The 23,080-nt window shown below is 37.4% G+C and overlaps 1 protein-coding gene across 1 annotated transcript in view; it reads left to right on the top strand.

The window, feature by feature from the left end:
- Positions 1-22,004, top strand: part of Sf3a1 (splicing factor 3a subunit 1) — a 49,764-nt gene extending 27,760 nt beyond the window's left edge. The window contains exons 8-15 of the mRNA XM_083128850.1: positions 531-732; positions 2,650-2,832; positions 5,577-5,701; positions 8,196-8,664; positions 15,939-16,054; positions 17,290-17,400; positions 19,938-20,111; positions 21,306-22,004. Of these exons, the coding sequence (XP_082984976.1) occupies positions 531-732; positions 2,650-2,832; positions 5,577-5,701; positions 8,196-8,664; positions 15,939-16,054; positions 17,290-17,400; positions 19,938-20,111; positions 21,306-21,407 (1,482 nt within the window). The 3' untranslated portion in view covers positions 21,408-22,004. The remainder of the gene's footprint in view (positions 1-530; positions 733-2,649; positions 2,833-5,576; positions 5,702-8,195; positions 8,665-15,938; positions 16,055-17,289; positions 17,401-19,937; positions 20,112-21,305) is intronic.
- Positions 22,005-23,080: the final 1,076 nt, after the last annotated feature.

Below are 23,080 nucleotides of genomic sequence, written 5' to 3'. Positions count from 1 at the left end.
ATCTGGCAATGGTATTCAATCAATCCCCAGATGAAAGAAAAGAGTTGAAATTTATAGAAAAAGATATTATCCTGCCTAACGTACTGGACAAAGTTAATATCCAGTGTAACACTGTTAAGCCTGTAAATGAAACATTAAAATAAACATTAAAATGCTGACCAAGGCAAAATTTATTGTGTAAAAAATATACACTAAAAACGTAAGGTTTCCACCCTCTAACAGGGTCTTCTTCAGACGGAGATTCACTATAATAATGAATATATTTTTATACAATACATTTTGCCTTGGTTGGTATTTTAATGTTTCATCCAGTGTAAGTTTCATATGTCTTATCGCTTTTTTGTACAAAAGTTACATTTGTTCAAAATCTTCGTTGCATGACTTGTTGGATGTGTTTTTTTTTTTCAGACATTTGAACACAGCTCCTCTGGACCACAAAGGTCTGTGCTGTTAAACAATTGCTGTCAAAGAGTTTTAAATAGCAGCTATAAAAGTGTCTTATTCTACAACATATAACCTTATCGTTTTAGGTGCAAGACATGGAAGAAGTATCAAGTGAAGAAGAGGATGAAGATAGTTCTGCAGCTAATGCAAATGATGCTAAAAGCAAGTCTGATAAGAACCACCACAACGCACATCATCCTCATATGCTTCCAGACCTGCCACAACCTCCGCCGCTACCACCAACCCCAGACAAGGTGCTTGTGAAGAAGGGGTATGACCCAAAACAAGGTAAGATTCAAAGAATTAGTAATTTCCATGTGTCTATAAATATTTATTTGGGGTTTGGGTTATGGGTTAACAACCATACTATTATGGGTTTCTCTTATCAGTTACGTAACTGGAAACCGATAACAAACCCATATTGATTAGCAGGGTGTCTATCAGTCAAGAAATCAACAGGTGGGTCAAGAAAAAGTCAAGAAATTATGCTTGAGGTCAATAATTTTTGAGGACCTTCCCGATGGCACAGTGGTTGCATCGTCGCCTTGTAATCAAGGGGTCCCAGGTTTGATACCCGGTGGAGGCACATGGAACAGTGGTTCGGATCCCACTTTAAACCGTAGGTCCAGTCCCGATTAGCCTTACTGTGCATAAAGTGGACTTAAAACACCAACTCAAACCAAAATAATTTTTGATATTTTTTTTTACAATGTAGTGAATTTACATCGTTGTATACCTGTACTGGGATTTCATAAAATTGAATATTTTGAAATCTAAAATTGTATTGATTGATTTATTTGTTTTATTTTACTTCGCTTTTTGTGCCACTTTTGGCTAATTTGCGAAGATGGGGATGAGTAATGACATGATGAAATTGATGAATGAACACTGACAAACATCCATGCCCCGACCAGGATTCAAACCTGGGACCCCTGGCATCGTAGCACGATGTGCTAACTACTCCGGCTAAATTGTATTGAGTTGTTGATATTTGTAGAATTATATGCTTCTATGTGTGAAGTATTGCAAAAATATTCAATAAAGTAATGTGGCCATTCCTCCATCCAGGATGAAGTCTGAAAAATCTGAAACATGAATTTTTACATGCATTAATAATTAAAGCAAGTCTAAATCTCATGTTAAAGTACACCTTCAGTTTTCATCTTAACCGGCCTTGTGGTAGGGACTTTTCATTGAATAAAAATGTATATTTCTTAATTTCCAACTATACCTAAGTAGGGGGCAATTAAATAAATGTCAAGAAAAAGGAGAAGAAGAAAAAAGGTCAAGAAAAAAGGAAAGAAAGGTCATGAAACAGTCCAAGAATTTTGGATTTGTTATTTTGGTAGGCACCCTGATATACTAAGTACATTTCTTGGTGAGAGCATCTGCATATAGCATACTCCAAAATAAACCCTAACCTTTATAACCTCTATTGTTTTTGGAGCCATGGTGGTCTAGGTGTTACCACATTGGGCCCGCCACATTGGAAACACAGGTTTGATATCGGGAGGGGGGGGGGGGGTTGATGTAAGCTCAGAATCTTTCTCACCATGGCCCTGGGTTTCATCCAGCCTCAAATAATGGGTACCTTAGGACCAGCCTGTGAGGTAAAGATGGCCAGAGGGTGCTGATCGCTTAACTTAAAAAAATAATATTAATAAAAGAATGAAATCAAGAATGTGTGTGATCCTACATTCACATTCATTACCTCTACTAGGTAACCACAATTAAATTTGCTTTACTTAGAGCCCTTAATACCAAGTTTCAGCTCTATCCGTTGCTTCAAATGGGCTGCAGAGGGCTCTGAGGAGAGGGAACTTAATTGTGGCCACCAGGTATATGTGCCTTCAGTACATGGTGCATGTGCACAGGAAACTTTACTTTCTCTGTGTTCTTTCTTTCTCTCTCTTATTTCTTTATTTATCCTTTCTTCCTTTTCTCATTCAGTTTTCTTTCTTTTCTTTAATCTACATTTATTCTTCTCTGTCCATAGTAAATATGTCCATTAGCACCTTCATGATATATTTTTCAAGACCTGAGGTTAAGATGGGTATAAAGAGCATGGCAAAGGAGAAGAAATATTAAAACAATTTACCACCATCAACTGGTAAGTGTATCTCATGTGTAATACTGTAGCATAGATAAATTGGTTTCCTATAACTTCATTATGTCATCTTACTGTTAATATTTGTGCTTTTCCAGCTGTGAAATCCCAGAGGCCACCAGCTCCTGACGAGTTCCTGATTTCCCCCATCACTGGAGAGAAGATTCCAGCAAGCAAAGTCCAGGAGCACATGCGGATTGGGTTGCTGGATCCACGATGGGTTGAGCAGAGAGACAGGCAGATTCAGGACAAGCTGAATCAAGAAACTGTTTTTGCGCAAGGTAGGTTCTGTTTTGTTGGCTCTATTGTGATGAAAGGTTGATTGCTGCTGTTATTTCTTAAGCCCCACTTTAGGCAGAAGCATTTTCCTTAATGTTTTTGTTGGCATATAAGGGAAGCTTGAAATGCAAAATGTTACATTCCCGGATAGGCGGGAACATGATGACTTCTAAGGGTCTGCACTGAAACCTTTCTCATGGCAGGTATGAAGAAAACACCTAACAACAAATTGCATCTTCAACAATTTATTTTTGGGATTGCACTACATCTCGGTAGTGAACGTACAAGAGATGGAATTTAGGTACTTAGTGAACTTTTCTAGAGAATTCTCAGTCCAAACTTACAGGGGCAAACTTGTACCACTAACCTAGTATCCCATGTTATAATTCTTGTGTTGCGTATCCCTTCGACACACATCTACAGAGGCTGATCAGTCTCCATCCAAAACAACATGCAGACAGTGCCACCTGTCAAACCGGTTTGCACAGAGCACCCAAACTGCACGCACACGATGAGAGCAGTGTGTAAGCTGTTGTCTAGCAGAGGGAAGGTGTTGTAGTGGGCAGAATACTGCCGAAAACAAAGTGCTATTGGGAAGGGTACGTTATGGCACTTTTCCATGCCAAATTTAGCATTTCCCGCATAGTAGAACTGTGTCGGAACAATGGATTGGTGTTAGGATGGGTCACTGTTAGTGATATAATTAAACGAAATGCACAGCAGCCGCCTCCGCAGCCCACATCACCAACGAAATTGCATCCAAAGAGGGCTCCTGTGACACTAACAAAACAAGTGCTAAAGAAGATCCGGATGACCGGTGTCACTTTGTGCGTCAATGCAAGGAAAGTTTCTCCATAGGTTTCATGATTGTGACTGGATTTTGCTACAGAGGGAAGCTGACGATTCGTCGGGTCGAAAAAAATGTCAAAATCAATGCTGCGTATTACCAAGAACATGTCCTATCACCAGTGTACACAAAAGAAATACCAGTCTTGTATGGAGCAGACGTCAATCGTGTGGAACTGCACCAGGATAAAGCTTCAAGTCACATGGCCAAAACATCGCTGGCCTTCTACCAACGCATGGCAGCTGAAACTGGTATCCATGCTATTCCGTTCGAGGACATTCCAGTAAAGAGTCCAGATGCTAGTCCGATGGATTTTTGTGCTTTTGGACTTCTCAAACGGCACCTTTCAACACATCGGTGTCGCACCGTGCTTGGCCTATGGAAAGCCTGCAAGCAGGAGTGGAATAATTTACCTCTGGTGCAGCTGCAGTGGAAACTGCGATGTCGTGCAATAGTACACACAGGTGGCCATCACATCGAACATGATGGATGGTGGCAGGCTGTAATCTCTTAGGTAAGCAACACTTTAATTTTGTTCGGACGGAGACGGATCAGCCTCTGTAGTTTCTCAAGACGTCACAAGGCTAGGAATTTAATATCAGAGTTGCGGTGGTCTAAGTCAATAGGGCATTTGACTGCCATGCAGGAGATCCAGGTTTGATTCCCAGGGTGGGTGACCTATGGTCCAAATTTTTTCGACCTTGTCTCCACATTAAACAGCTCTGGGGCTCACCCAGCCTGAAACAAATTGATACGCTAGGGGTAAAGATAGCCGAAGCATGGTGCTGATCACATCACCTCCAAAATGGCCAAGATGAAAATATTTGAATATACAATAGTTGAATTTAACAAATTATCCTAACTGAATTTACATACTTTTTACACAATTCTTTGCACATCGAATAATAAAATTGAAGGGCTCGGGTGTAAAACATGGTAAGTGACATTTTGCTCATTTCTGAGTTCATTATGAAAAAAGGTTATTAGAAGCTATACCGTAGATAAATTGTTTTCGTGTTGTGTTTACCAATTTCAGAAGGCTTCACTGAGTCCAATACAAATTTTATGACATGGCAAATTCACTCAAAAATTGAAGTAACGGCACATTTTACTTTGTAACTCAAAAATAACTAAAATGTCAGCATGTTTTGTACCCAACCCCTTAAATTTTTAAACATACTGCCATTTGTCAGTAACATAAAGGTAGGTACGTTGAAATATTTGAAGTCACAATCAGGTTTTATAAAAAATCCCAAGTCTCAAGATTTCCAAATTTATATATTTTACATTTTTGACATAATTGAGATTATGAAATTGCATAACAAACATTGTAAAGTATTTCTGATGCTATAACATATTTCATGACGTTCTTTAGAGCTTCAGTCGTAGTTTTATTAGCAGATTCAAACTCTGCATGCAAACGTAGATGTCAACAATGTACCCTTTTACATGTTTAAAAATTAATAACTATATTCACGCCAAGGGTCCCGGGTTCGAATCCTGGTCGGGCTTGGTTGTTTGTGAATGTCCATTCATCAATTTCATCCTTTCATCACTCATCCTCATCTTCGCAAATTAGCCAAGAGGCACAAAACGCGAAGTTAAATAAACTAAATCAATCAATCAATCAATCAATAATAACTATATTCAATTGAATAAAGAAAGGTGTTAAATGATATGAAAATAATGATGATTGAGTTTTGATCAAAAACTTGAAAATAAATTTTAATCAAGATACCCTTTTGTTTTAATTTGTGACATGAATCCTACATTTTATTGTTGATCAGAGGCTTGACACTGAAATGACACATAAGGAGCAAATAACATACTCCTTCTTTCCATGTGTACTCTGTTTTATGTAGGTGCTTTAGTAATCAATAAATTGCCTTTCTGTGATAGGTTCTGCAATTGAAGCCAGTCTGAAACAATTGGCTGAAAGAAGAACAGATATCTTTGGTGTGGGTGACGAAGAAACAGCTATTGGTAAGAAGATTGGCGAGGAAGATAAAAAGAAGGAAGAAAAGGTATGTACTTCACTTGTAAAATATGTAACTTGTCTCTTCTCATATACATACACACTGTTATATCAGCATTTCTTTTATCAGAGAACACCCGATTCAGTTACATCATGTATCAACCTGATATGGATTGAAAAACACTTCACATCCATCTTTTTTGTTTTTCTTTGCAATATTTCTACTGGTTTAAAGAGGTATTGTAAATTTGCACATGACAGATTAATTCTTAGTATTAAAGTAGACTTTGCAACAGGACCTAATTATGTATCAGGTTATATGTAATTTGTAATTTTTACAATTATATGTAATTGTTTATAGGAACATTTTTCACTATTTTCAAATGCAGAATACATATAATGTGAAGAAATCTTCTTATGTGCTACATTACACCTTGTATGTGTGTGTTTTTAAGTATTGTCACTTTTTAATGTTATTTTTCATACTTACTAGATCTGACGAACTCTTTAGAAAATGTAAGCTTCTTACAATAATTACTAATACAAAATGTAACAATTGTGAACAAGTGTGATGTAAATTGACTCATTTTATAATGGTTTTGAATTATGTTTTCACTTCTTAGTAAATTTATGGAAACAAAAATGTTTGAGATGACACTAATTGATTGGTCCTCAATTAGCTGCCAGTCATGTCATTTTAGTGTATTGCTGATAAATACACCAATTTGATATTTTCACATATAGTCGGTAACTGATTTCACCAATCTCCCATGTTGTTTCTGCTTTTTATGTAAATGTAAATAAATTAACTTACTTTCTGAATATCCCTTGTAATATAAGACGTAAATGAGTTACTAAAGATATATCCGCGAAACATACTTGTAAATGTGCTATAAATTCCGATGCCCTCTGCCACCAACCACTTGGGAACTCGATGCTTCACTGTTAGCTGTAAGTTGTAAGTTGGTGTTGGTGCAATGAATATGGATTTTTTTTAAAAATATTTTTAGTCCCAAATTTCATACCACAGATTTTAGTAACTAATAAGAAATACTTAAATTACGAGGGACGTTCATTAAAGATTTTCCCTGAACCAGTTCCCACAGACGGAGATAAACGAAAATTGGTACAGACATTAGTCCTTCTCCACACACTTTTCCCATTGCTTTATGTACCCGTGGAGACCTTGTTTGTAGAAGTCTGCAGGTTCCTCGAGAAGCCATGACTTGACCTCAGAAATCAACGTTTCGTCGTGGAGGTGCATTCCCTTCAGAAATGACTTCATTGTTGGGAAAAGTTGGAAGTCTGATGGTGCAAGGTCTGGAGAGTATGGGGGATGAGAAAGGATTTCTTATCCGCAGGACCATGCTTCTGTCTGGGTAACATGCGAGTTGTGAACTGGAGCGTTATCTTGCAGGATGTGGATCTCATTGGTCAGCATGCCATGCCTCTTGGTTTTCATGATGGCCTTCCTCAATTTCTGCAGCAGTGAAGCATAGTACGTCCGGGTAATTGTGGTACCCTTCACCAGGAAATCCATCATAACTACTCCATGTTGGTTCCAAAAAACCATGAGCATCACTTTGCGCGCTGAGGGTTGGACACGGGCCTTCTTTGGTGATGAGTCAGGGTGCTTCCATTGCTTTGACTGGGCCTTGGTCTCTGGATCATAGTGATAGACCCACGTTTCACCCTGGGTGATTAGTCTGTCAAAAAATTCCTCCTGGTTTTCCTGGCACATGGTCAAATTAGCCTGGGAGCAAGTGACTTGTTCCTGCATTTGGAAAGGTGTGAGTAGCAGAGGAACCCATCGGACAGACACCTTCTGCATGTGCAAATGTCATGGATGATTTTTTCCACAGACCCCATACTGATCTTGACATCTTCAGCTAGTTGGCTAATGGTTATGCAGCGATCCTCCAAGATGGCGACATTCACTTGCCCAATGGTATCTTCGTCAATGGCTGACTGGGGTCGCCCAGGAATAGGGCTGTTTCTACTGAAGTCCGACCACACTTGAACTGACGATGTGAGTGCTTCACATCAGCATCCTCTCCATAGGTCACTTTCATCTCATTAAGTTTCCTTTGGTGTGCGGCCTCTCAAGTAAAGAAACTTGATGACTGCTCGGTATTCCACTGGTTCCATCACTACCCCTTGTCTCAATTTAGTACTTGTAAGACAAAAATCAAGAGGAGTTCAGAATTGCAAATTACCTCATGACCTATGCACGTATGTATCATTACACATATAAAATTTCAGTATTCTACATTAAGTAGAACTGGGTCAGGAGAAATCTTTAATGAACGTCCCTCGTATGTTATTTCTTTCAATTAGAACTTTTCCTTAAGTATTTCCACTCAAAATTATGCTCTAAAGAGAGTTAGCATAGGTTCAGACATAGAGAGTGGTCCGGAAATTTATGTGGAAAACCTGGATAGGTCATGAGAATTTTATTGGGAAAGTCACTGTTGGTTTGAATTGATGTAGATGGAATATTTAAGGTATGTCATGCTAAAGGTTGCTTCCTTTTTTTCTTTTAGGTTACATGGGATGGCCACACTTCTAGCGTTGAGGCTGCAACAAGGGCAGCACGTGCAAATATCACTCTTGAAGAACAGATTCACCAGATTCACAAGGTGAAGGGCTTGTTGCCTGATGAAGAGAAGGAGAAGATCGGCCCAAAACCGAACATCCGTTCCGGCGGGTCACAGCAGATGGGCGGAAACAAATCGGGCCAGTCTTTCTCCAAACCCTCGCAGCAAATGTCTCAGAAATCGGTTCCCCAGCCTCCGAAAACAGCCCCGCCTATTCTTCCTCCAGCTCCTCCCACGTCGGCTCCAGTTATGTCTGCACCATCGCAACCTCCCCACCCACCTGTTCCACAACCTCCGCCACCCATGACGGCGCCTGCATTGCCACCAATGGCTCCCCTGCCTCCACCTCCAGGAATGGTTCCGCCACAGCCGGGAATGATGATGGTGTCTTCTATGGGTCCTCCACAATTGATGGGTAAGTTTTACTACTCAGTGTGGTTTCAAATGAGCCCTACTGTCAGATTAAAAATTATAGATATTCTGAGTTTGAACTCCAATTAAAAAATAATCAGTAGACCTTCATTAAAATTAGTTAAATCAAAATTTAGCTTTTACAATTCTGTGTTAATTCTAATTAGTATGCCTTCTATTTTTTATCGTCGTGAGAACAAAAAAAATGCAGCTATTTTTTTTACAAACAATTGCTCTCTCTGAAATTCTATAAGTAAAAAAGTGTTGTCCGATCGTGGTGCAATTTTAGTACGATTCAAATTTTAAAAATTTGTCAAAAAAACATTATCAATTTTGCAAAACAACTTTTTCTTAGAATAGGGTAGTCCTAAAAATACAATATTGGTCTAGTTATGAGGCTCTTTGCATTTGTTTTAAAAATCCATTACCATTGTCAGTTCACATTGCGAAACCAATTTTATACAGATTTTTATTCAACAGAGTAAAGATGTTTGTGGAACATGACAGCATCGCACACACTGATGTCCTTTGAACGGTTGAGACTGCGGGCCGTCCCTGTTAGTCAGTGTATGTGGTGTTGCCACGTTATCATTTATTTATTTACTTTTACTTGGGACCTCATCGCCCAGTGAATTTGTTCACTGCAGTTAGTCAACCAACAGAGTGAAATGGTCAACATTTTGCTCTGTTGGGATTTACAGAGCTGTCCTGTCATGGCTCTATGAGCGTCCCACAATCTGCAGAATTGGGGTATGGTTCCGAGGGATCTGCTGACCAACGACAGGTGCGGTCCTCCATTCATATTGGGGGTTAGGCGTAGAGCTGACAACTCTGCACTGTAAAAAGACATGTCAAGAAACAGCAATACAAGGCCATGAATGTTCCCAAGGTAAAATATTCCGGAGGTAAAATAGTCCCCCATTCGGATCTCCGGGTATGAATTACTTTGGGAGGTCCCTGGACTAAGGATAAGATCTACATTAGGAATAAGGATATTAAATTAGGCACCTGGAATGTTCTGAGCCTTTACCGGCCTGGGGCATTTCAGTGTACAGTTAATGAGATAGTTAAGTATAAATTAGATGTAGTAGCTGTCCAGGAAGTTAGGTGGCCAGGAGAAGGGAATTGTAAAACTAAAAATTATACTTTTTTCTATGGTGGTACTGAAAATCATAATTTTGGAACAGGCATTTTCATAAATAATAGAATTATCTCGGCTCTTAAAACAGTAGAATTTATTAATGATAGGATATCATATGCAGTTTTACAGGGTAGGTGGTGTAAAATTATTTTAATAAACATACATGCACCAACGGAAGATAAAGATGATAATACTAAAGATGATTTTTTTTATCATGCAGAGTTAGAACAAGTCTTTGATAAATTTTCTCATTATGATATGAAAATTCTGTTAGGTGACTGTAATGCACAGATCGGCAAAGAAGAGATATTTAAACCCACGATTGGTAAAGAAAGTCTTCATGAATTAAGTAATGAAAATGGTATGAAATTGATTACTTTTGCGACTTCCAAGAATTTAATTGTGAAAAGTACCATTTTTAAACATAAAGATATCCATAAATATACCTGGTCTTCTCCAGATGGTAAAACTCATAATCAGATAGATCATATTCTCATTGATAAGAGAAGACATACTAGTATAATTGACGTTCATTCACATGGAGGTGCTGACTGTGCCAGTGACCATTATTTAGTAATTGCTAAATTAAGAGAAAGACTCGCAGTGATAAATCATAAGCAACAAAATCTAAAAGTTCTAAAATTTAATACGGGAAAATTTGCTGATGAAAGATTTAAGAAAGATTACCAAATTAAACTGTCAAATAGATTTGATGTTTTGCAGGATTTAAATGATGGATGAAAATATAAATGAAACAGACGTAAATAAGAATTGGCAGCACATACGTAATGCCAGTGGCGTGGATTTTAAAAAGTGTTACCGGTTATCAGTAGGACATTTAAGGGAGACTTGGGCGCCTCCCCACCTCATGCCCCCCCCCCCCCCCCAATGTCTTCCAAGTAGTTCATATAATATTAATCTGGTACGTATGCAATCCAATACTAGATTTTGGTAAAGTTATTAATCAGGAAAAAAAATGTTGACATAAGGACTAAAGTGAAATCGCAAACATTGGTTGTTGACACAATAATATGTAATTTGATACTTACAGAAACATCGAAGGCTACTTATAGAGCAGATCAATCCGACTTTGAAAATAGTTATATGATGCTGGGATCCCGGGTTCGAAACCTAGCTTGGGCATGGGCGTTTGTGATGTCTATTCATCAATTTAATCATATCATCACTCATCCCCATCTTCGCAAATTAGCCAAAAGTGGCACAAGCGAAGCAAAATCAATCAAATCAAATCAAAAACTTCTATGATGCTGTCATAAAGAGAAGTTTTTCATTTGAATTTGAATTTTTGGGTGCGTCATGGTCATGGTCCATGTTATCCACATCTGAATTCGACACTTTTTTTCACCCAAAAATAGAGTGCATGGCCAACAAAAGAGTTTCGACAACTGCACACATCCACATAACCACGGATAGTCGTCATACCACGAAACATTGAAATGTCGGTCATATCCAGCAGACGACTTGGTTTTTAAATCGTTCAAAATAGGCTTTTGGCCTCCCTTTCGCTACAATTTCGATTTTTTCTGCAAAATAACGAACCGAAAGATTGCTTCAAAATATCTTCTATCGCACGATTACACACACTGTCCAGATAGGATGAACCCGCCACCTCGGAACTCGGAGCAAGCTTCATTAATTAATTGACAATGCCCGAAAACAACATAAAGACGAAAGACACCAGTCACAAAACTCCCACTGCACAGTCCCTCCCACAAACCGTTGTTTACTTTTGTAACAGGTGAAGCACCCTCCTTGTCCCCTTCCCCTCTCAGCATCGGCCCTTCCCCAATATTTCCTTCGGAACCTGCAAGAAGTCCAGTTCTACTAATGTTGCCATCTTAGTTCTCTTGAAACTAGATTTGCCCAAATCGCGAAACTTTTCGTTTCAAATAAAACGTATGTAGTCTTCATCTCTTTCCTAACTACTCCCACTCCCATGTTTCGCTAAATCCACTGAAATCTCATTTCTGACACCACTGCTATTTCGTATATTTTACGTCCTTTGCTACCTTTAAGGCTTTCGCTTTATAGGATAATCGTGACGATGAGGATGCATGGTGAATTATTGAAATAAAATTATTATTTCTTTGCGTATGTAATTATTAATTTTTATAACTATGTAAGTAAAATAATAACAACGAACATTGAAATAACCATTTCTTGCTGAGGATTCGAACCTGCGACACCTGACACTTCAGAGCATGCTAAGATAACAATCGGGAAATTATGCTTGTAAGTATTGTTTTCACCCAAAAACAGTTCTACCACCTCAAAAACATTGCTTCAATCCGAAATTATTGCATTCCTGCGACAACGTATGTCAATCTCAATCAGTATTATCAACAATTATCACAAATTCCTGTAACCGAAATAATATTATATGTGTGAAATATAGAATTTTAGGTTGACATTTTTAGAAGGACAGCGGACCCCTTGACCATACCCATCCCTCTCCTCTCCTTCTCGCCCATGATGTCGAAGAAGGACAAAGAGGACTTTCATAATCGCTGATATTTAGTGTAAATACGAGTACAAAATAGTTTGCTTTTGCCCCAGTGTGATTTGATTTTTTAAAATTTTGATTTGGCGATTTAAGCCCACTTCATGAACAGTAATGCTAATCGGGACAGTTTAAAGTTGGATCCGAACCACTTGTGCCTCCACCGGGTATCGAACCTGGAATCCCTTGATTATAAGGCGGCGACGCTACCACTGCACCATCGTTCCCCAGTGTGACTGGACACCTTCAGAGTAAGATAGACCCGATTAGGCGACTTAGCTCCTCTCTGTCAATTGAATATGGCAACACTGATCTGTTTCCGGTAAGTATCACCGGCAACTGCGCCGGCTAAACAGTCATGACATTAACCTGCCTCCTCCTCCCGCCGAAACAGTCTTTGCTGCGACGGAAAGTCTTCCTTGGGTGGGCTCAGGGCCCTTTCCTCATGTTGCCTGAGGAGGGTACCGGATCAGTCCTCCTCTTCGCTTTTGCAGGTGTCAGAAAAAATGTCAGTCTGCAATGTTTACTTTACGATAATATTACCAGTTTATGTACGTAATAATATTTTAAGACGGGTTCTTCAATTCTTTATATTTTGGTGTTACCTGCGGTAACAGCGGCTACATGCACGCCACGCCTCTGCGTAATGCAATAGAATCAACAGCTAAAGAATTGATAATGGTCATAATCTAATAGAAATAAGAAATCAGGCTAGACTTAGTTGGTTAAACAACTCTGATGATACAAATTTAAGCAATTATAATAGAATAAAGCGAGAAGTTAACCGCACATTTAGAAGCAAAAAAAGAGATTACTTGAAAAGCAAAATTAACAAAATTGAAACAAACAGCAAAAATAAAAAATATCAGAGATTTTTATAAAGGTGTAAATGAATTTAGAAAGGGGTGGCAACCTAAAGTAAACTTGATAAAAGATAAAGATGGTAATTTTCTAGCTGACCAAAGCGATATTCTAAATAGATGGAAGAACTACTTTAATGACCTTTTAAATGTTCATGTAGAAGATAAATCAGAAGTAAATGAAGTGCACACAGCAGAACCTTTAGTTCCAGAACCTAACTTGACTGAAGTTAAAGATGCTATTAAAAGGCTAAAGAATAACAAAGCACCAGGCATTGATTTAATACCAACTGAGTTAATTAAATATGGTGGAAATTTGTTAATATGTCAAATTCATAAATTAATTTGTTTAATATGGAATAAAGAAGAAATCCCTCAACAGTGGAAAGGATCCATAATTGTTCCTGTGTTTAAAAAAGGTGATAAAATGAGCTACAATAATTACCGTGAAATTTTTCTGCTCTCAACAACATATAAAATATTATCTAACATTCTTTTAACAAGACTAACCCCATATGCTAATGAAATTATAGGTGATTATCAATGTGGATTTAAACGTAACAGATCAACTACAGATCAAATTTTTCACTGTAGACAGACACTTGAAACAAAGTGGAAATATAATCAAAATGTCCATCAACTATTCATTGATTTCAAAAAAGCATATGATTCGGTCAAAAGAGATAAATTATATAATATATTAGTCGAGTTTGGAATACTTAAGAAGTTTTAACACCATTAAGCCTTGTTTCCATGATTATGAAAAACTAACTATGCTGACCAAGGCAGTAATTTATTTTATTGAAACCATAAACTAAACGTAACGTTTCAACCTTCTAGCAAGGTCTTCTTCAGACTCTGTATCAAGTACTTGATACATAAGGTTGAAACGTTACGTTTAGTTTATGTTTTCAATAAAATAAATTACTGCCTTGGTCAGCATATTTAGTTTTTCTTAAGAAGTTTGTTAGTATGATAAAAGTATGCACCAGTGAAACAGAAAGTAAAATTCGTGTGGGTATTAATGTGTCTGACAAATTTACAATTCATGATGGGTTAAAACAAAGAGATGCATTATCTCCATTGCTCTTTAATTTTGCCTTAGAATATGCTGTTAGGAAGGTATAAGAAACTAAAGGAGGACTAAAATTAAATGGTGTGGCTCAGTTGTTAGCATATGCAGATGATGTAGACTTACTGGGGGATGATGTGAATACAATTAAGAATAATGCTAAAATATTTTTCAAAACTGCTAAAATGATAGGTTTGGAAGTTAACAAAGAGAAAACTAAATATATGCTTACAGGCCGAAACCAAGTGTTAGGTAATAATCAAAATCTAATTATTGATAACAACTCGTTTGAAACAGTTTCCAAATTCAAATACTTAGGAGTAATATTAACAAATGAAAATTATATTACAGAGGAAATAAAAAGTAGGCTTAATTCAGGAAATGCACGTTACTTCTCTCTTCATAAACATTTGTCTTCTCGTTTAATATCTAAGAAACTAAAAGTTAAAATATACAAAACAGTAATTTTGCCTATAGTATTATATGGGTGTGAAACTTGGTCCCTTACATTGAAAGAGGAACATAAATTGAGAGTATTTGAAAATATGATCCTTAGAAAAATATTTGGACCTAAAAGGGATGAGGAGGCAGGTGAGTGGAGAAGGTTACATAATTTAGAACTACATAGTTTGTATTCATGTCCAGATATTATTAGAATAATTAAATCAAGAAGACTTAAGTGGGCAGGCCATGTGGCACGAATGGGAGAGGAAAGAGGAGTTTACAGGATTCTTGTTGGGAAACCTGATGGCAAGAGACCTGCAGCAAGGCCAAGACGAAGATAGAGGGACAACGTTGAGATGAATTTAAAGGAAATCGGTAGGGATGGAAAAGAGTATATAGATCTTGCTCAAGATAGGGACAGATGGAAGGCCTGTGTTGCTGCAGCCATGAACCTTCGGGTTTAAGAAGACTAGAGAGTTAGTTAGTTAGTTTTACTTGGGATTACCGATAAGCAGTTTTTCCCATATCTATTCATGTTTTACATACATCTTTACTTTTAATGACAACAATGCAATGGACAATCTGTAGATAATCCTGATTTTTTATGTGCCGTGTACTGTTGCTTTAAAATATTGTCCAATTATATCTTGTAAATTAGATCAAGTTTTTTCTGAGTATGAACATATTATTGTCGAAAACAGAAGGAGCTTCAAGGTTGAAAATTTAACATATCCTGTTGTACATAATCAGGTGCAGTCGTGATCTTTAAGGAGTGTGATTTTTCTTTCATTTATAAAACAGTCATGTAAAGTAGACAAGAGTGTGTGGAAGAATTCACAACTGCAACTTTTACATGTGTTACACATATGAGCTGAAAAAAGAAGAAATATCTACTTGCACGAAGGGTTTTTGCGGTAACTGAAAAAAGAAAACATAAAAAATTTAAGATGTTTTTCTAAAGTGCATATTTGCTTGCATATATCCAGGCTGTAATGATCAACCTTATTGCCTGGCTTCCAAAATCAATACACAAAATTCATAGTATTTTCACATAACAAACAATTTGAAATACTTACAATTTAACAAGAGCATTTGTTCATCAGATACTTGAAAAGTTGTAAATTTCAAGATTTTTTCATGTTGAAAGCCTTTACAAATTTGGTGGTCAGTTTAATACCCAAGAAGTAATCGTGAGTTGAGTTTTTTATCTGTTAGGTAAAATGTCAATATTCTTTTCTAGTTCCAGCTCGTCCAACATTTTCAGTAGCTGCACCAGCACCACCTGTCAGACCATTCATGGCACCACCTGCTCCCCCAGCCCAGCCACCACCTCCGCCACAGCAGCCACCACCTCCGGTACGTATGCTACTTCGATTGATGAGAAGTGGGTGAAATTTGTACAGTGAGTGTCTAAAACATTGCAGATTTTCTTAATATGCTCATTAATTTTATTCTGTATAAAATTGTTTTTTTTTTTTGTTTTTTTTTGTATGTAGTTCCTTTTCTTTCATTTAGTTTGATCAATTGATCGAGGTGGTTTATTTTTACTTTGTGGTTCTGCCATTTTTTTTTTTTTAATTTTTTTTTTGCCTAATCATGAAGATGAGGATGAATGATGTGGTAAAATTGATGAAAGAACACTCAGAAAGAACACCAATCCCATGCGAGGATTCAAACCTGGGTATCGTAGCATGCTGTGCTAACCACTCCACCACAGAGACCAGGTTCATTTAGTTTGAAATAAGGATGAATATAATTTTTTAATTTATTTTGAACAATGTTGAATAAAGTTGATTATCTGTAATAGCAAGTTCAGTTTAATGCTTTAAGCATGGTTATTAGCATGTCAAAGCAGCATAGAATGGTATAGAATAGTATTTTTTTTTACTGCTGTTGCTTTCCATAAGTTACGCGTGTTGAAGCAAATCGAATGAAGTCTCTTTCAGCAGTGAAAGAGTTAAACTGTAGGCCCAATCCCTATTAAGACATTTTTGACAAAACACGAAATGTGAAATAACACATTCTAATGTTAAAAATTTAATGTTTCTGAAAGGTGTGAGGTGCATTTTGTTACCGTGTTTTGTCATGAATTGATGCGAAATGAACTGCAAACTGCAAAATAGACTCTTACACACAAAATTTAGTTTATTTACTGACGTGACACTTTCTGAAGTTTAAATTATCCTGTGAATTTTGCAATTCCGAGAAAATTAATTAGTTCTCCTGTAAATATTTGAGAAGCAATAATGGACTCCTTTATACAGAAATGAACTTAATACTCTGGTAACTACATAAATGTGCTATTAGAAGGGTTATGTTTATTATTGTAATAAGTGCAGTTTTGAAATCAAATTTTGGATTATGTTCCCAATTTTAAAACCAAAATATCATTTTATATACTGCTTTTGATCAGTTTTTTCACCGTTATAACACCAAAATGTTATTTTATTTACCACTTTTGAACCCGAAATTGACTCTGTTTTTGTGCCGAAGTGTTGCTTTTTTTTATTTACCAAAAATATGTACCTCTAGGCATAACATTGCTGTTTTTACACAATTGTACACAGTATATTTATAATTTTATTTTTTAGGGAGGACCTATAAAACATCCGATGGACAATGACATTGATGAACCCCTTGCGAAGAAAATGCGTACGGAAGAAAGCTTGATGCCAGAAGATGATTTCTTGGCCAAATTTCAGGTAATTATTTTTAATTCAATTCAATTATCCTTTATTGAAGGGCAAGGTTCAGCCTCTGGCTGTTCTGCCACCTGTTGTAGGCACGTATCCAGGAATTCCTTTCGGTAACATCATCTTTTTAAGGGGTATAGATACAACCTCACAATTGTATGTTTAAGGCCTGTGGTGATGATTGGGTTCCACAACGGGGGAGGGGGTGTAAGGAAAGTTTATTTTCTCTTGGTAGACAAGGCCTAGGATTAAGAGGCAAAGAAATGGAGAGCAACTATCCCCTAAATCATTGCCACTGTTTAAGGCTGTCATTTTAATCAGAATGTGAAATCGGAACGTTTTTTACCACTCGACTCCCCTGTTTCCATGCATTAACATTGTGTGCCAGAACCATCTGAGTGTGTGTGTTTGTCCATTTTTTCTCATCAGGCTTCTATGGTGTCTTGAGTGTTTTTACGAAGCCCGTTACACATGCACGGGATGGACAATCCACTCGACAACATGAGATTCAAACTGTGGGTTGTGAGGTGGATGCAGACAGTTCTCAAATTATCAAATTACCCTACCGATAATCCTGGGCACGCAATTCTTTATCTTGGACACATTTTTTTTTTTAAATCAACTCACCAGAAGTTTTTATCATTTAGTATTCGAGACTTAGGTAAAATGCATTCGTGCTGCAGGTTTGGATATTATCCTTTAGGGTGCTTTCGCCTGCCTTCGCACCTAACCTTAACAAAGGCCTAATTTTCCATCCTTATGACTTGACCGAAGGAATACGCAATACATGACGTATGGAATGAGCCACTCAACAAAAACGTTTCACACCGTAGCGACACAAAAGGCCTCACAAACCAACCTTCAAATTGTGAAATCCTCAGGCAACATAGTGTGAGCCATTGTCATCGTCACCTCGAAGCGGCAGCTCGAGTTGACCACCGAAGAAAAATGTCTCCTCAACCGGTGGGAATGCCCCTCAGTTTTCTTGTTTCTCCTTTATTTTCTGTGCTTGTTAATAAAACAGGTAACATCTTACAATTTGACATACACAGAACATGTACTATGATCCCCCTAAGCACTCCCCTTGGATACGTGCCTGTTCTGTTGCATAGTAACAACGTAAAAAAAAAAGATCAAGTTGTCTAATGACTGGGAATTCTGACCTTGAGTTCAGGAATCCTGCATGAATTTCTTCACTAACTTGAAACATTGCAGCATGCAGCACTTGGTAATCCAAATCCTACAAAATCTAGGCATTTGTAAGCTTTCTGACGTATCTTTAACATTGTTGTTTTGCTTTTATTTAACTTAGGGCGAAAATGTTAAAACGATTCAGTGTATATTGTGAAAAACAAAATTGAGACACTCACCAATTTGTGTTTTGTGAATTATGTGTTTAGGGGAGGGTAAGATATATATATATATATATATTTGGTCTAGGAATTAATTCGTGCACCTGGACAAGAGATGGCGTAACGAGCATATCGTCCCACAGTTCCGTGTAGCCACACTACCGCTTCAGTGTGTGCGTAACAACTGCACAAATTAATTCCTAGACCAAATATATATATATATGATGGCAGGGGTACAAGGTGCCCGTTTGCCATGGTGTCTGTATTTCTAAATTCAGTTCTAGATTATTTTTTTGACATTTTGATTTACTCACGGAAATTTCCAGTACGATTTTTTTATAAATAATGAGTCCAATACGTGTTTTTTAATGTTTGTATGTTTTCTGTATCATGTGTATCATTAAATCATAATAATAAAAGTGTCATTACAGTATAAATTTTTGCACCTTTGTTAGCTGATATGGTAGAGTCAGCAATACATTAGAATGTATTGCACAGTCACCAGTTGAGCCTTCTTTAAGAAGGTCACTCCAGTGCAAGGATTAATTACTTTTAGCCCTCTCGTATTAATATAAAAATTTAAATGTTTTAAGATCACATGTTGTAGTTTATCTCCGTGGGATTCATGGTTTTCTTAGCCATTATTTGGGAAAACAAAAAAGAAGAAGCTGGCTCTTGAGGAAAAGGGGTTAGCGCCTGAATTAATTTTTGTTTTGTCTACCCCTGCTTGTTAGTAAGGGGGCCAACAGTGAAGTCCAGGTTTTTGGGTGGAGGAGCAGTGGTTGTGATTGAGGGCTGTGGGTTAAAACTAGGGATGGCCAAATCTGGATAAAATTTTATCTGCATATCAGATAATTTTCTATCTGGATTTCAAATATCTGAATGTGTCCATTATCCAGGCAGTTTTAACGTTTGTCCGTTAAATATGTCCACATATTCTCTTTTATTCATCATTCTGTATTTCACTGTACGTACTTTCCACAAAACCTTCATCAAATCTGTTCTATCTGGATATTTTAATTATATCTGAATCATCCGGATATGCAGATTATTTGTTGCATCCAAAGTGGATATCAGATAATTTGTTATCTGTGATGCAGATTTTCTGGCCATTGCTAGTAAAAACCACCACAGGATGGTGTGGATGACGTGACAATTTTTGTATTTGTGTCTAAAATAACCGTTCCATTTCAGAATCCTGTTACTCTTCGCGTCCAGATTCCGAATCTGTCTGAGAAACCAGAGTGGAAGCTGAAGGGGCAGGCGATTACGCTGACCTTGCCTCTAACAGATACTGTGTCTGTTATTAAGGCCAAGGTTCATGAAGAGACTGGGATGCCACCAGGAAAGCAGAAGCTCTATTGTGAGGTAAGAAATATATGTCGATGTTTCAGTTCACTGGAGTGAAGAACAAGTATGCAGTGCATGTACATACTACTTGAAAAACGGTGGTGCATTAATGACCACCTCCCATGGGGGTGACTCTTTTTTAAGTTGTTGCTTACTAGGTTCATAACAGACGTACATCGCACTCGTGCATGGAGGGGAGGGGCAGAGTGGAGCAAGCTTGTGTATGGCCCCAAGCTGAACGGGTGGAGGGGAAGATGCACGAAGGATTTTGGCCTGAAGGTTCTTTTGTTTGTGGCACTCTGATGCAATGAAGGTGCCCTGGGTATCAATACCTGGTGGAGGCACATAAAGGTTTGGATCCCACTGTAAACTGTGGGTCCAGTCCCAATTAGCCTACATGTGCATAAAGTACATTTAAAGTTCAAGCTATTTTTAAACATCATATCCAGGAGGTCACCACTTAATTTTATTTATCAAAGGTGGGAGAGGGGTGGTCATCATTTAATCTCATGTTAATAGATTTTTATTGTTTGTTTAGAAGTCTGGTAGAAGCAGTGTGTACAAAAGTCCTTTATTTGTAATTTATTTTCAGTACTGTCCTTTATTTTGTTTTGTTTCCCTTGTGAACATTGCTCAAAGCCTCCCTAATGTTGGTCTACACATAAAGCTAGATGTATTGTCCACAAAATAGGACTTGTACATGGCAAAAAGTACACTGATGAATATTGAGCAAAAATTCTCAAATAAAACCCTCAGGTTTGACCATATGTCATTGCACCAGTGATGTGGAGCGAAGTTTTTAAGTTAACAGAGAAATTTTGATTCATAAAATAACTCTCTATACCTATGTCGACGTAAATTATTTTATGTAAATCAATTTGAAGCGTAGAAAATGAAACACATTTCATTTTTAGGTTTCATAATAGAATTTATAATAAAACGAGGGGACTTCAAATGCTGATTACTTTTTTTTCTCATTGTTCAAGGGCTCTACACAAATGTTGTTGGAGATAGGCATGAGAGAATTCAGATGTTCCTTTTTGTCCTTTAGTTTGTTTTTTATCAAAGCATTGCAATGTTTCTTCTGAGAAACTTTTGGTTAGATGGGTGCACACAACATATGAGAAGAAAAACTTCCAAAAGTCAGATCTCTTTATAGCATTTAGATTTTTAAGTGTTGGAAATTCAAATCCATCATTTTATGCATTCCAGGGTTTGTTCTTCAAGGATTCCAACACTCTGGCATACTATAACATTACACCAGGAACATTGGTCAGTCTTCAAGTCAAGGAACGAGGAGGCAGGAAAAAATAAAATGTTAACGCACTGTGCACTGTATGCAGGGCACCTTTACAAGGATTTACAACATGCAGATTCTGCATTAAGCTTACCATTGTAAAATATTTATGTAGGAATAATAATGAACTTATATATGTAAAAAATATGTTCTTAAAATGTACTTTGGTTTTATGCAAATGAACAGTACATTAGAGAATACTGTTTTTTAATCTCCGTGTAAAAGCAAGAAGTCCAGGTTACTTTTGCTAAAATATTTTCTCTCGCCTCAATTTCAATGGCCATGAGCTTCTGATTTACAGTGGAATGTCAATTTTACATTTTTCGTGGGGGCCAAGGTAAAAAGAAATATATACACAAAATGCTGGAAAATGTAAAATCCAGTATGATAACTAAAAATCGGGATTCCACTGTACGTATATACCAATATATTTTTTTTCAAAGTCACGTGGAAATTTTGTTTTTATGTTGTAAGTAGTAGCCACCCTCATGCAAAACTCTTTTTATTTTGAACTATGATTGAACATCATAATTTCTAAAACGTTTGATGCTAGAAATACATGCCATACTTTTAATTGTATAATTTGTGAAAAATAATAAAAAATGCATTATGTTGCATTTATTTGACTTCAGATGTGCTTTCTTCTGTCCTTTGCAAGATTTCAACAAAATAGCATTTTAATTGGGAAAGTAATAATGTTCTGATCTATATACCATATTAATTAATGATATCTCTACAAATAAACATAATAGAACAACAAAGATAAAGATGTGGTGGATAACCTCATTACAATGCAAGTTATCTCTATTTTTCTCTACGTGAATGAGTGCCATCTTGAATCAAGTCACTCGCACACCTTCATAGTGTTCAGATGTACACACGTTTCATATAATCCAGGGTCCCACTACAAATCATGGTGGAGGCACGTTGCACAGTTATTTGGATCTGACTTTAATCTGTATGTCCAGTCCCGAGTAGCTTGTCCAAACATAAAGTTGACATAAAACAAACTTTGACTTCTGTGCACAAACACTGGCATATGCAGGATTTTTTTGGAGGGGATATCACAAAGCTGTGTTCTAGGTAGGGGTGGAATACAGAAGATCGATCCACGTATATGTGTCTGATTTTGAACCGTCACCCCTGTGCACAGAATCGACCGATCAAAGCGGTTAAAAGCGTGGGAGGACGGTTAGAGCCTGTAGTATCATGACAATATCACGAGTGTGTGTTGTGTGCATCATGGCTCCTTAGGTGAACCATTTTTGGGAGGGCTACATAGTTGCACTTTTCCACGCCAAATGTTCAGTGTCAAAAATTCAGAAACAGTGCAAAGAACATGAATGCACCTTGGGTTCGACGACCATCAAGAACATAATCAAGCGGCATAAAAACCATGAGCTTCCAGCTATTCAGTCGTCCACCAGGGGGACGAGGAAGTGAGCGTGCACTGCAGTGATGACACCTATGTCTCGGAAGTAGCATCGAATGACACTACAGGATATCCCCCGACGCAACGTGTAATGGCCACAAGACTCCACGTGGCCCAGTCAACTGTGAACCTCACCCTGTGTGAGAAATTAAACCTCCAGAAGGTTTTTAAAAGCCATGAACATTACCTCAGTGAGGCCTATCGGTGTAAGGTCTCATCACATACATCTCGTTCTACCCAGAACTTTCTGCGACAGAT

Source organism: Lepisma saccharinum, chromosome 1 (assembly GCF_977018435.1).
Source record: "Lepisma saccharinum chromosome 1, izLepSacc3.1, whole genome shotgun sequence".
NCBI lineage: Eukaryota > Metazoa > Arthropoda > Insecta > Zygentoma > Lepismatidae > Lepisma > Lepisma saccharinum.
The sequence above is the reverse complement of the archived record's forward strand: the minus strand, read 5'-3'. Positions and strand labels throughout refer to the sequence as shown.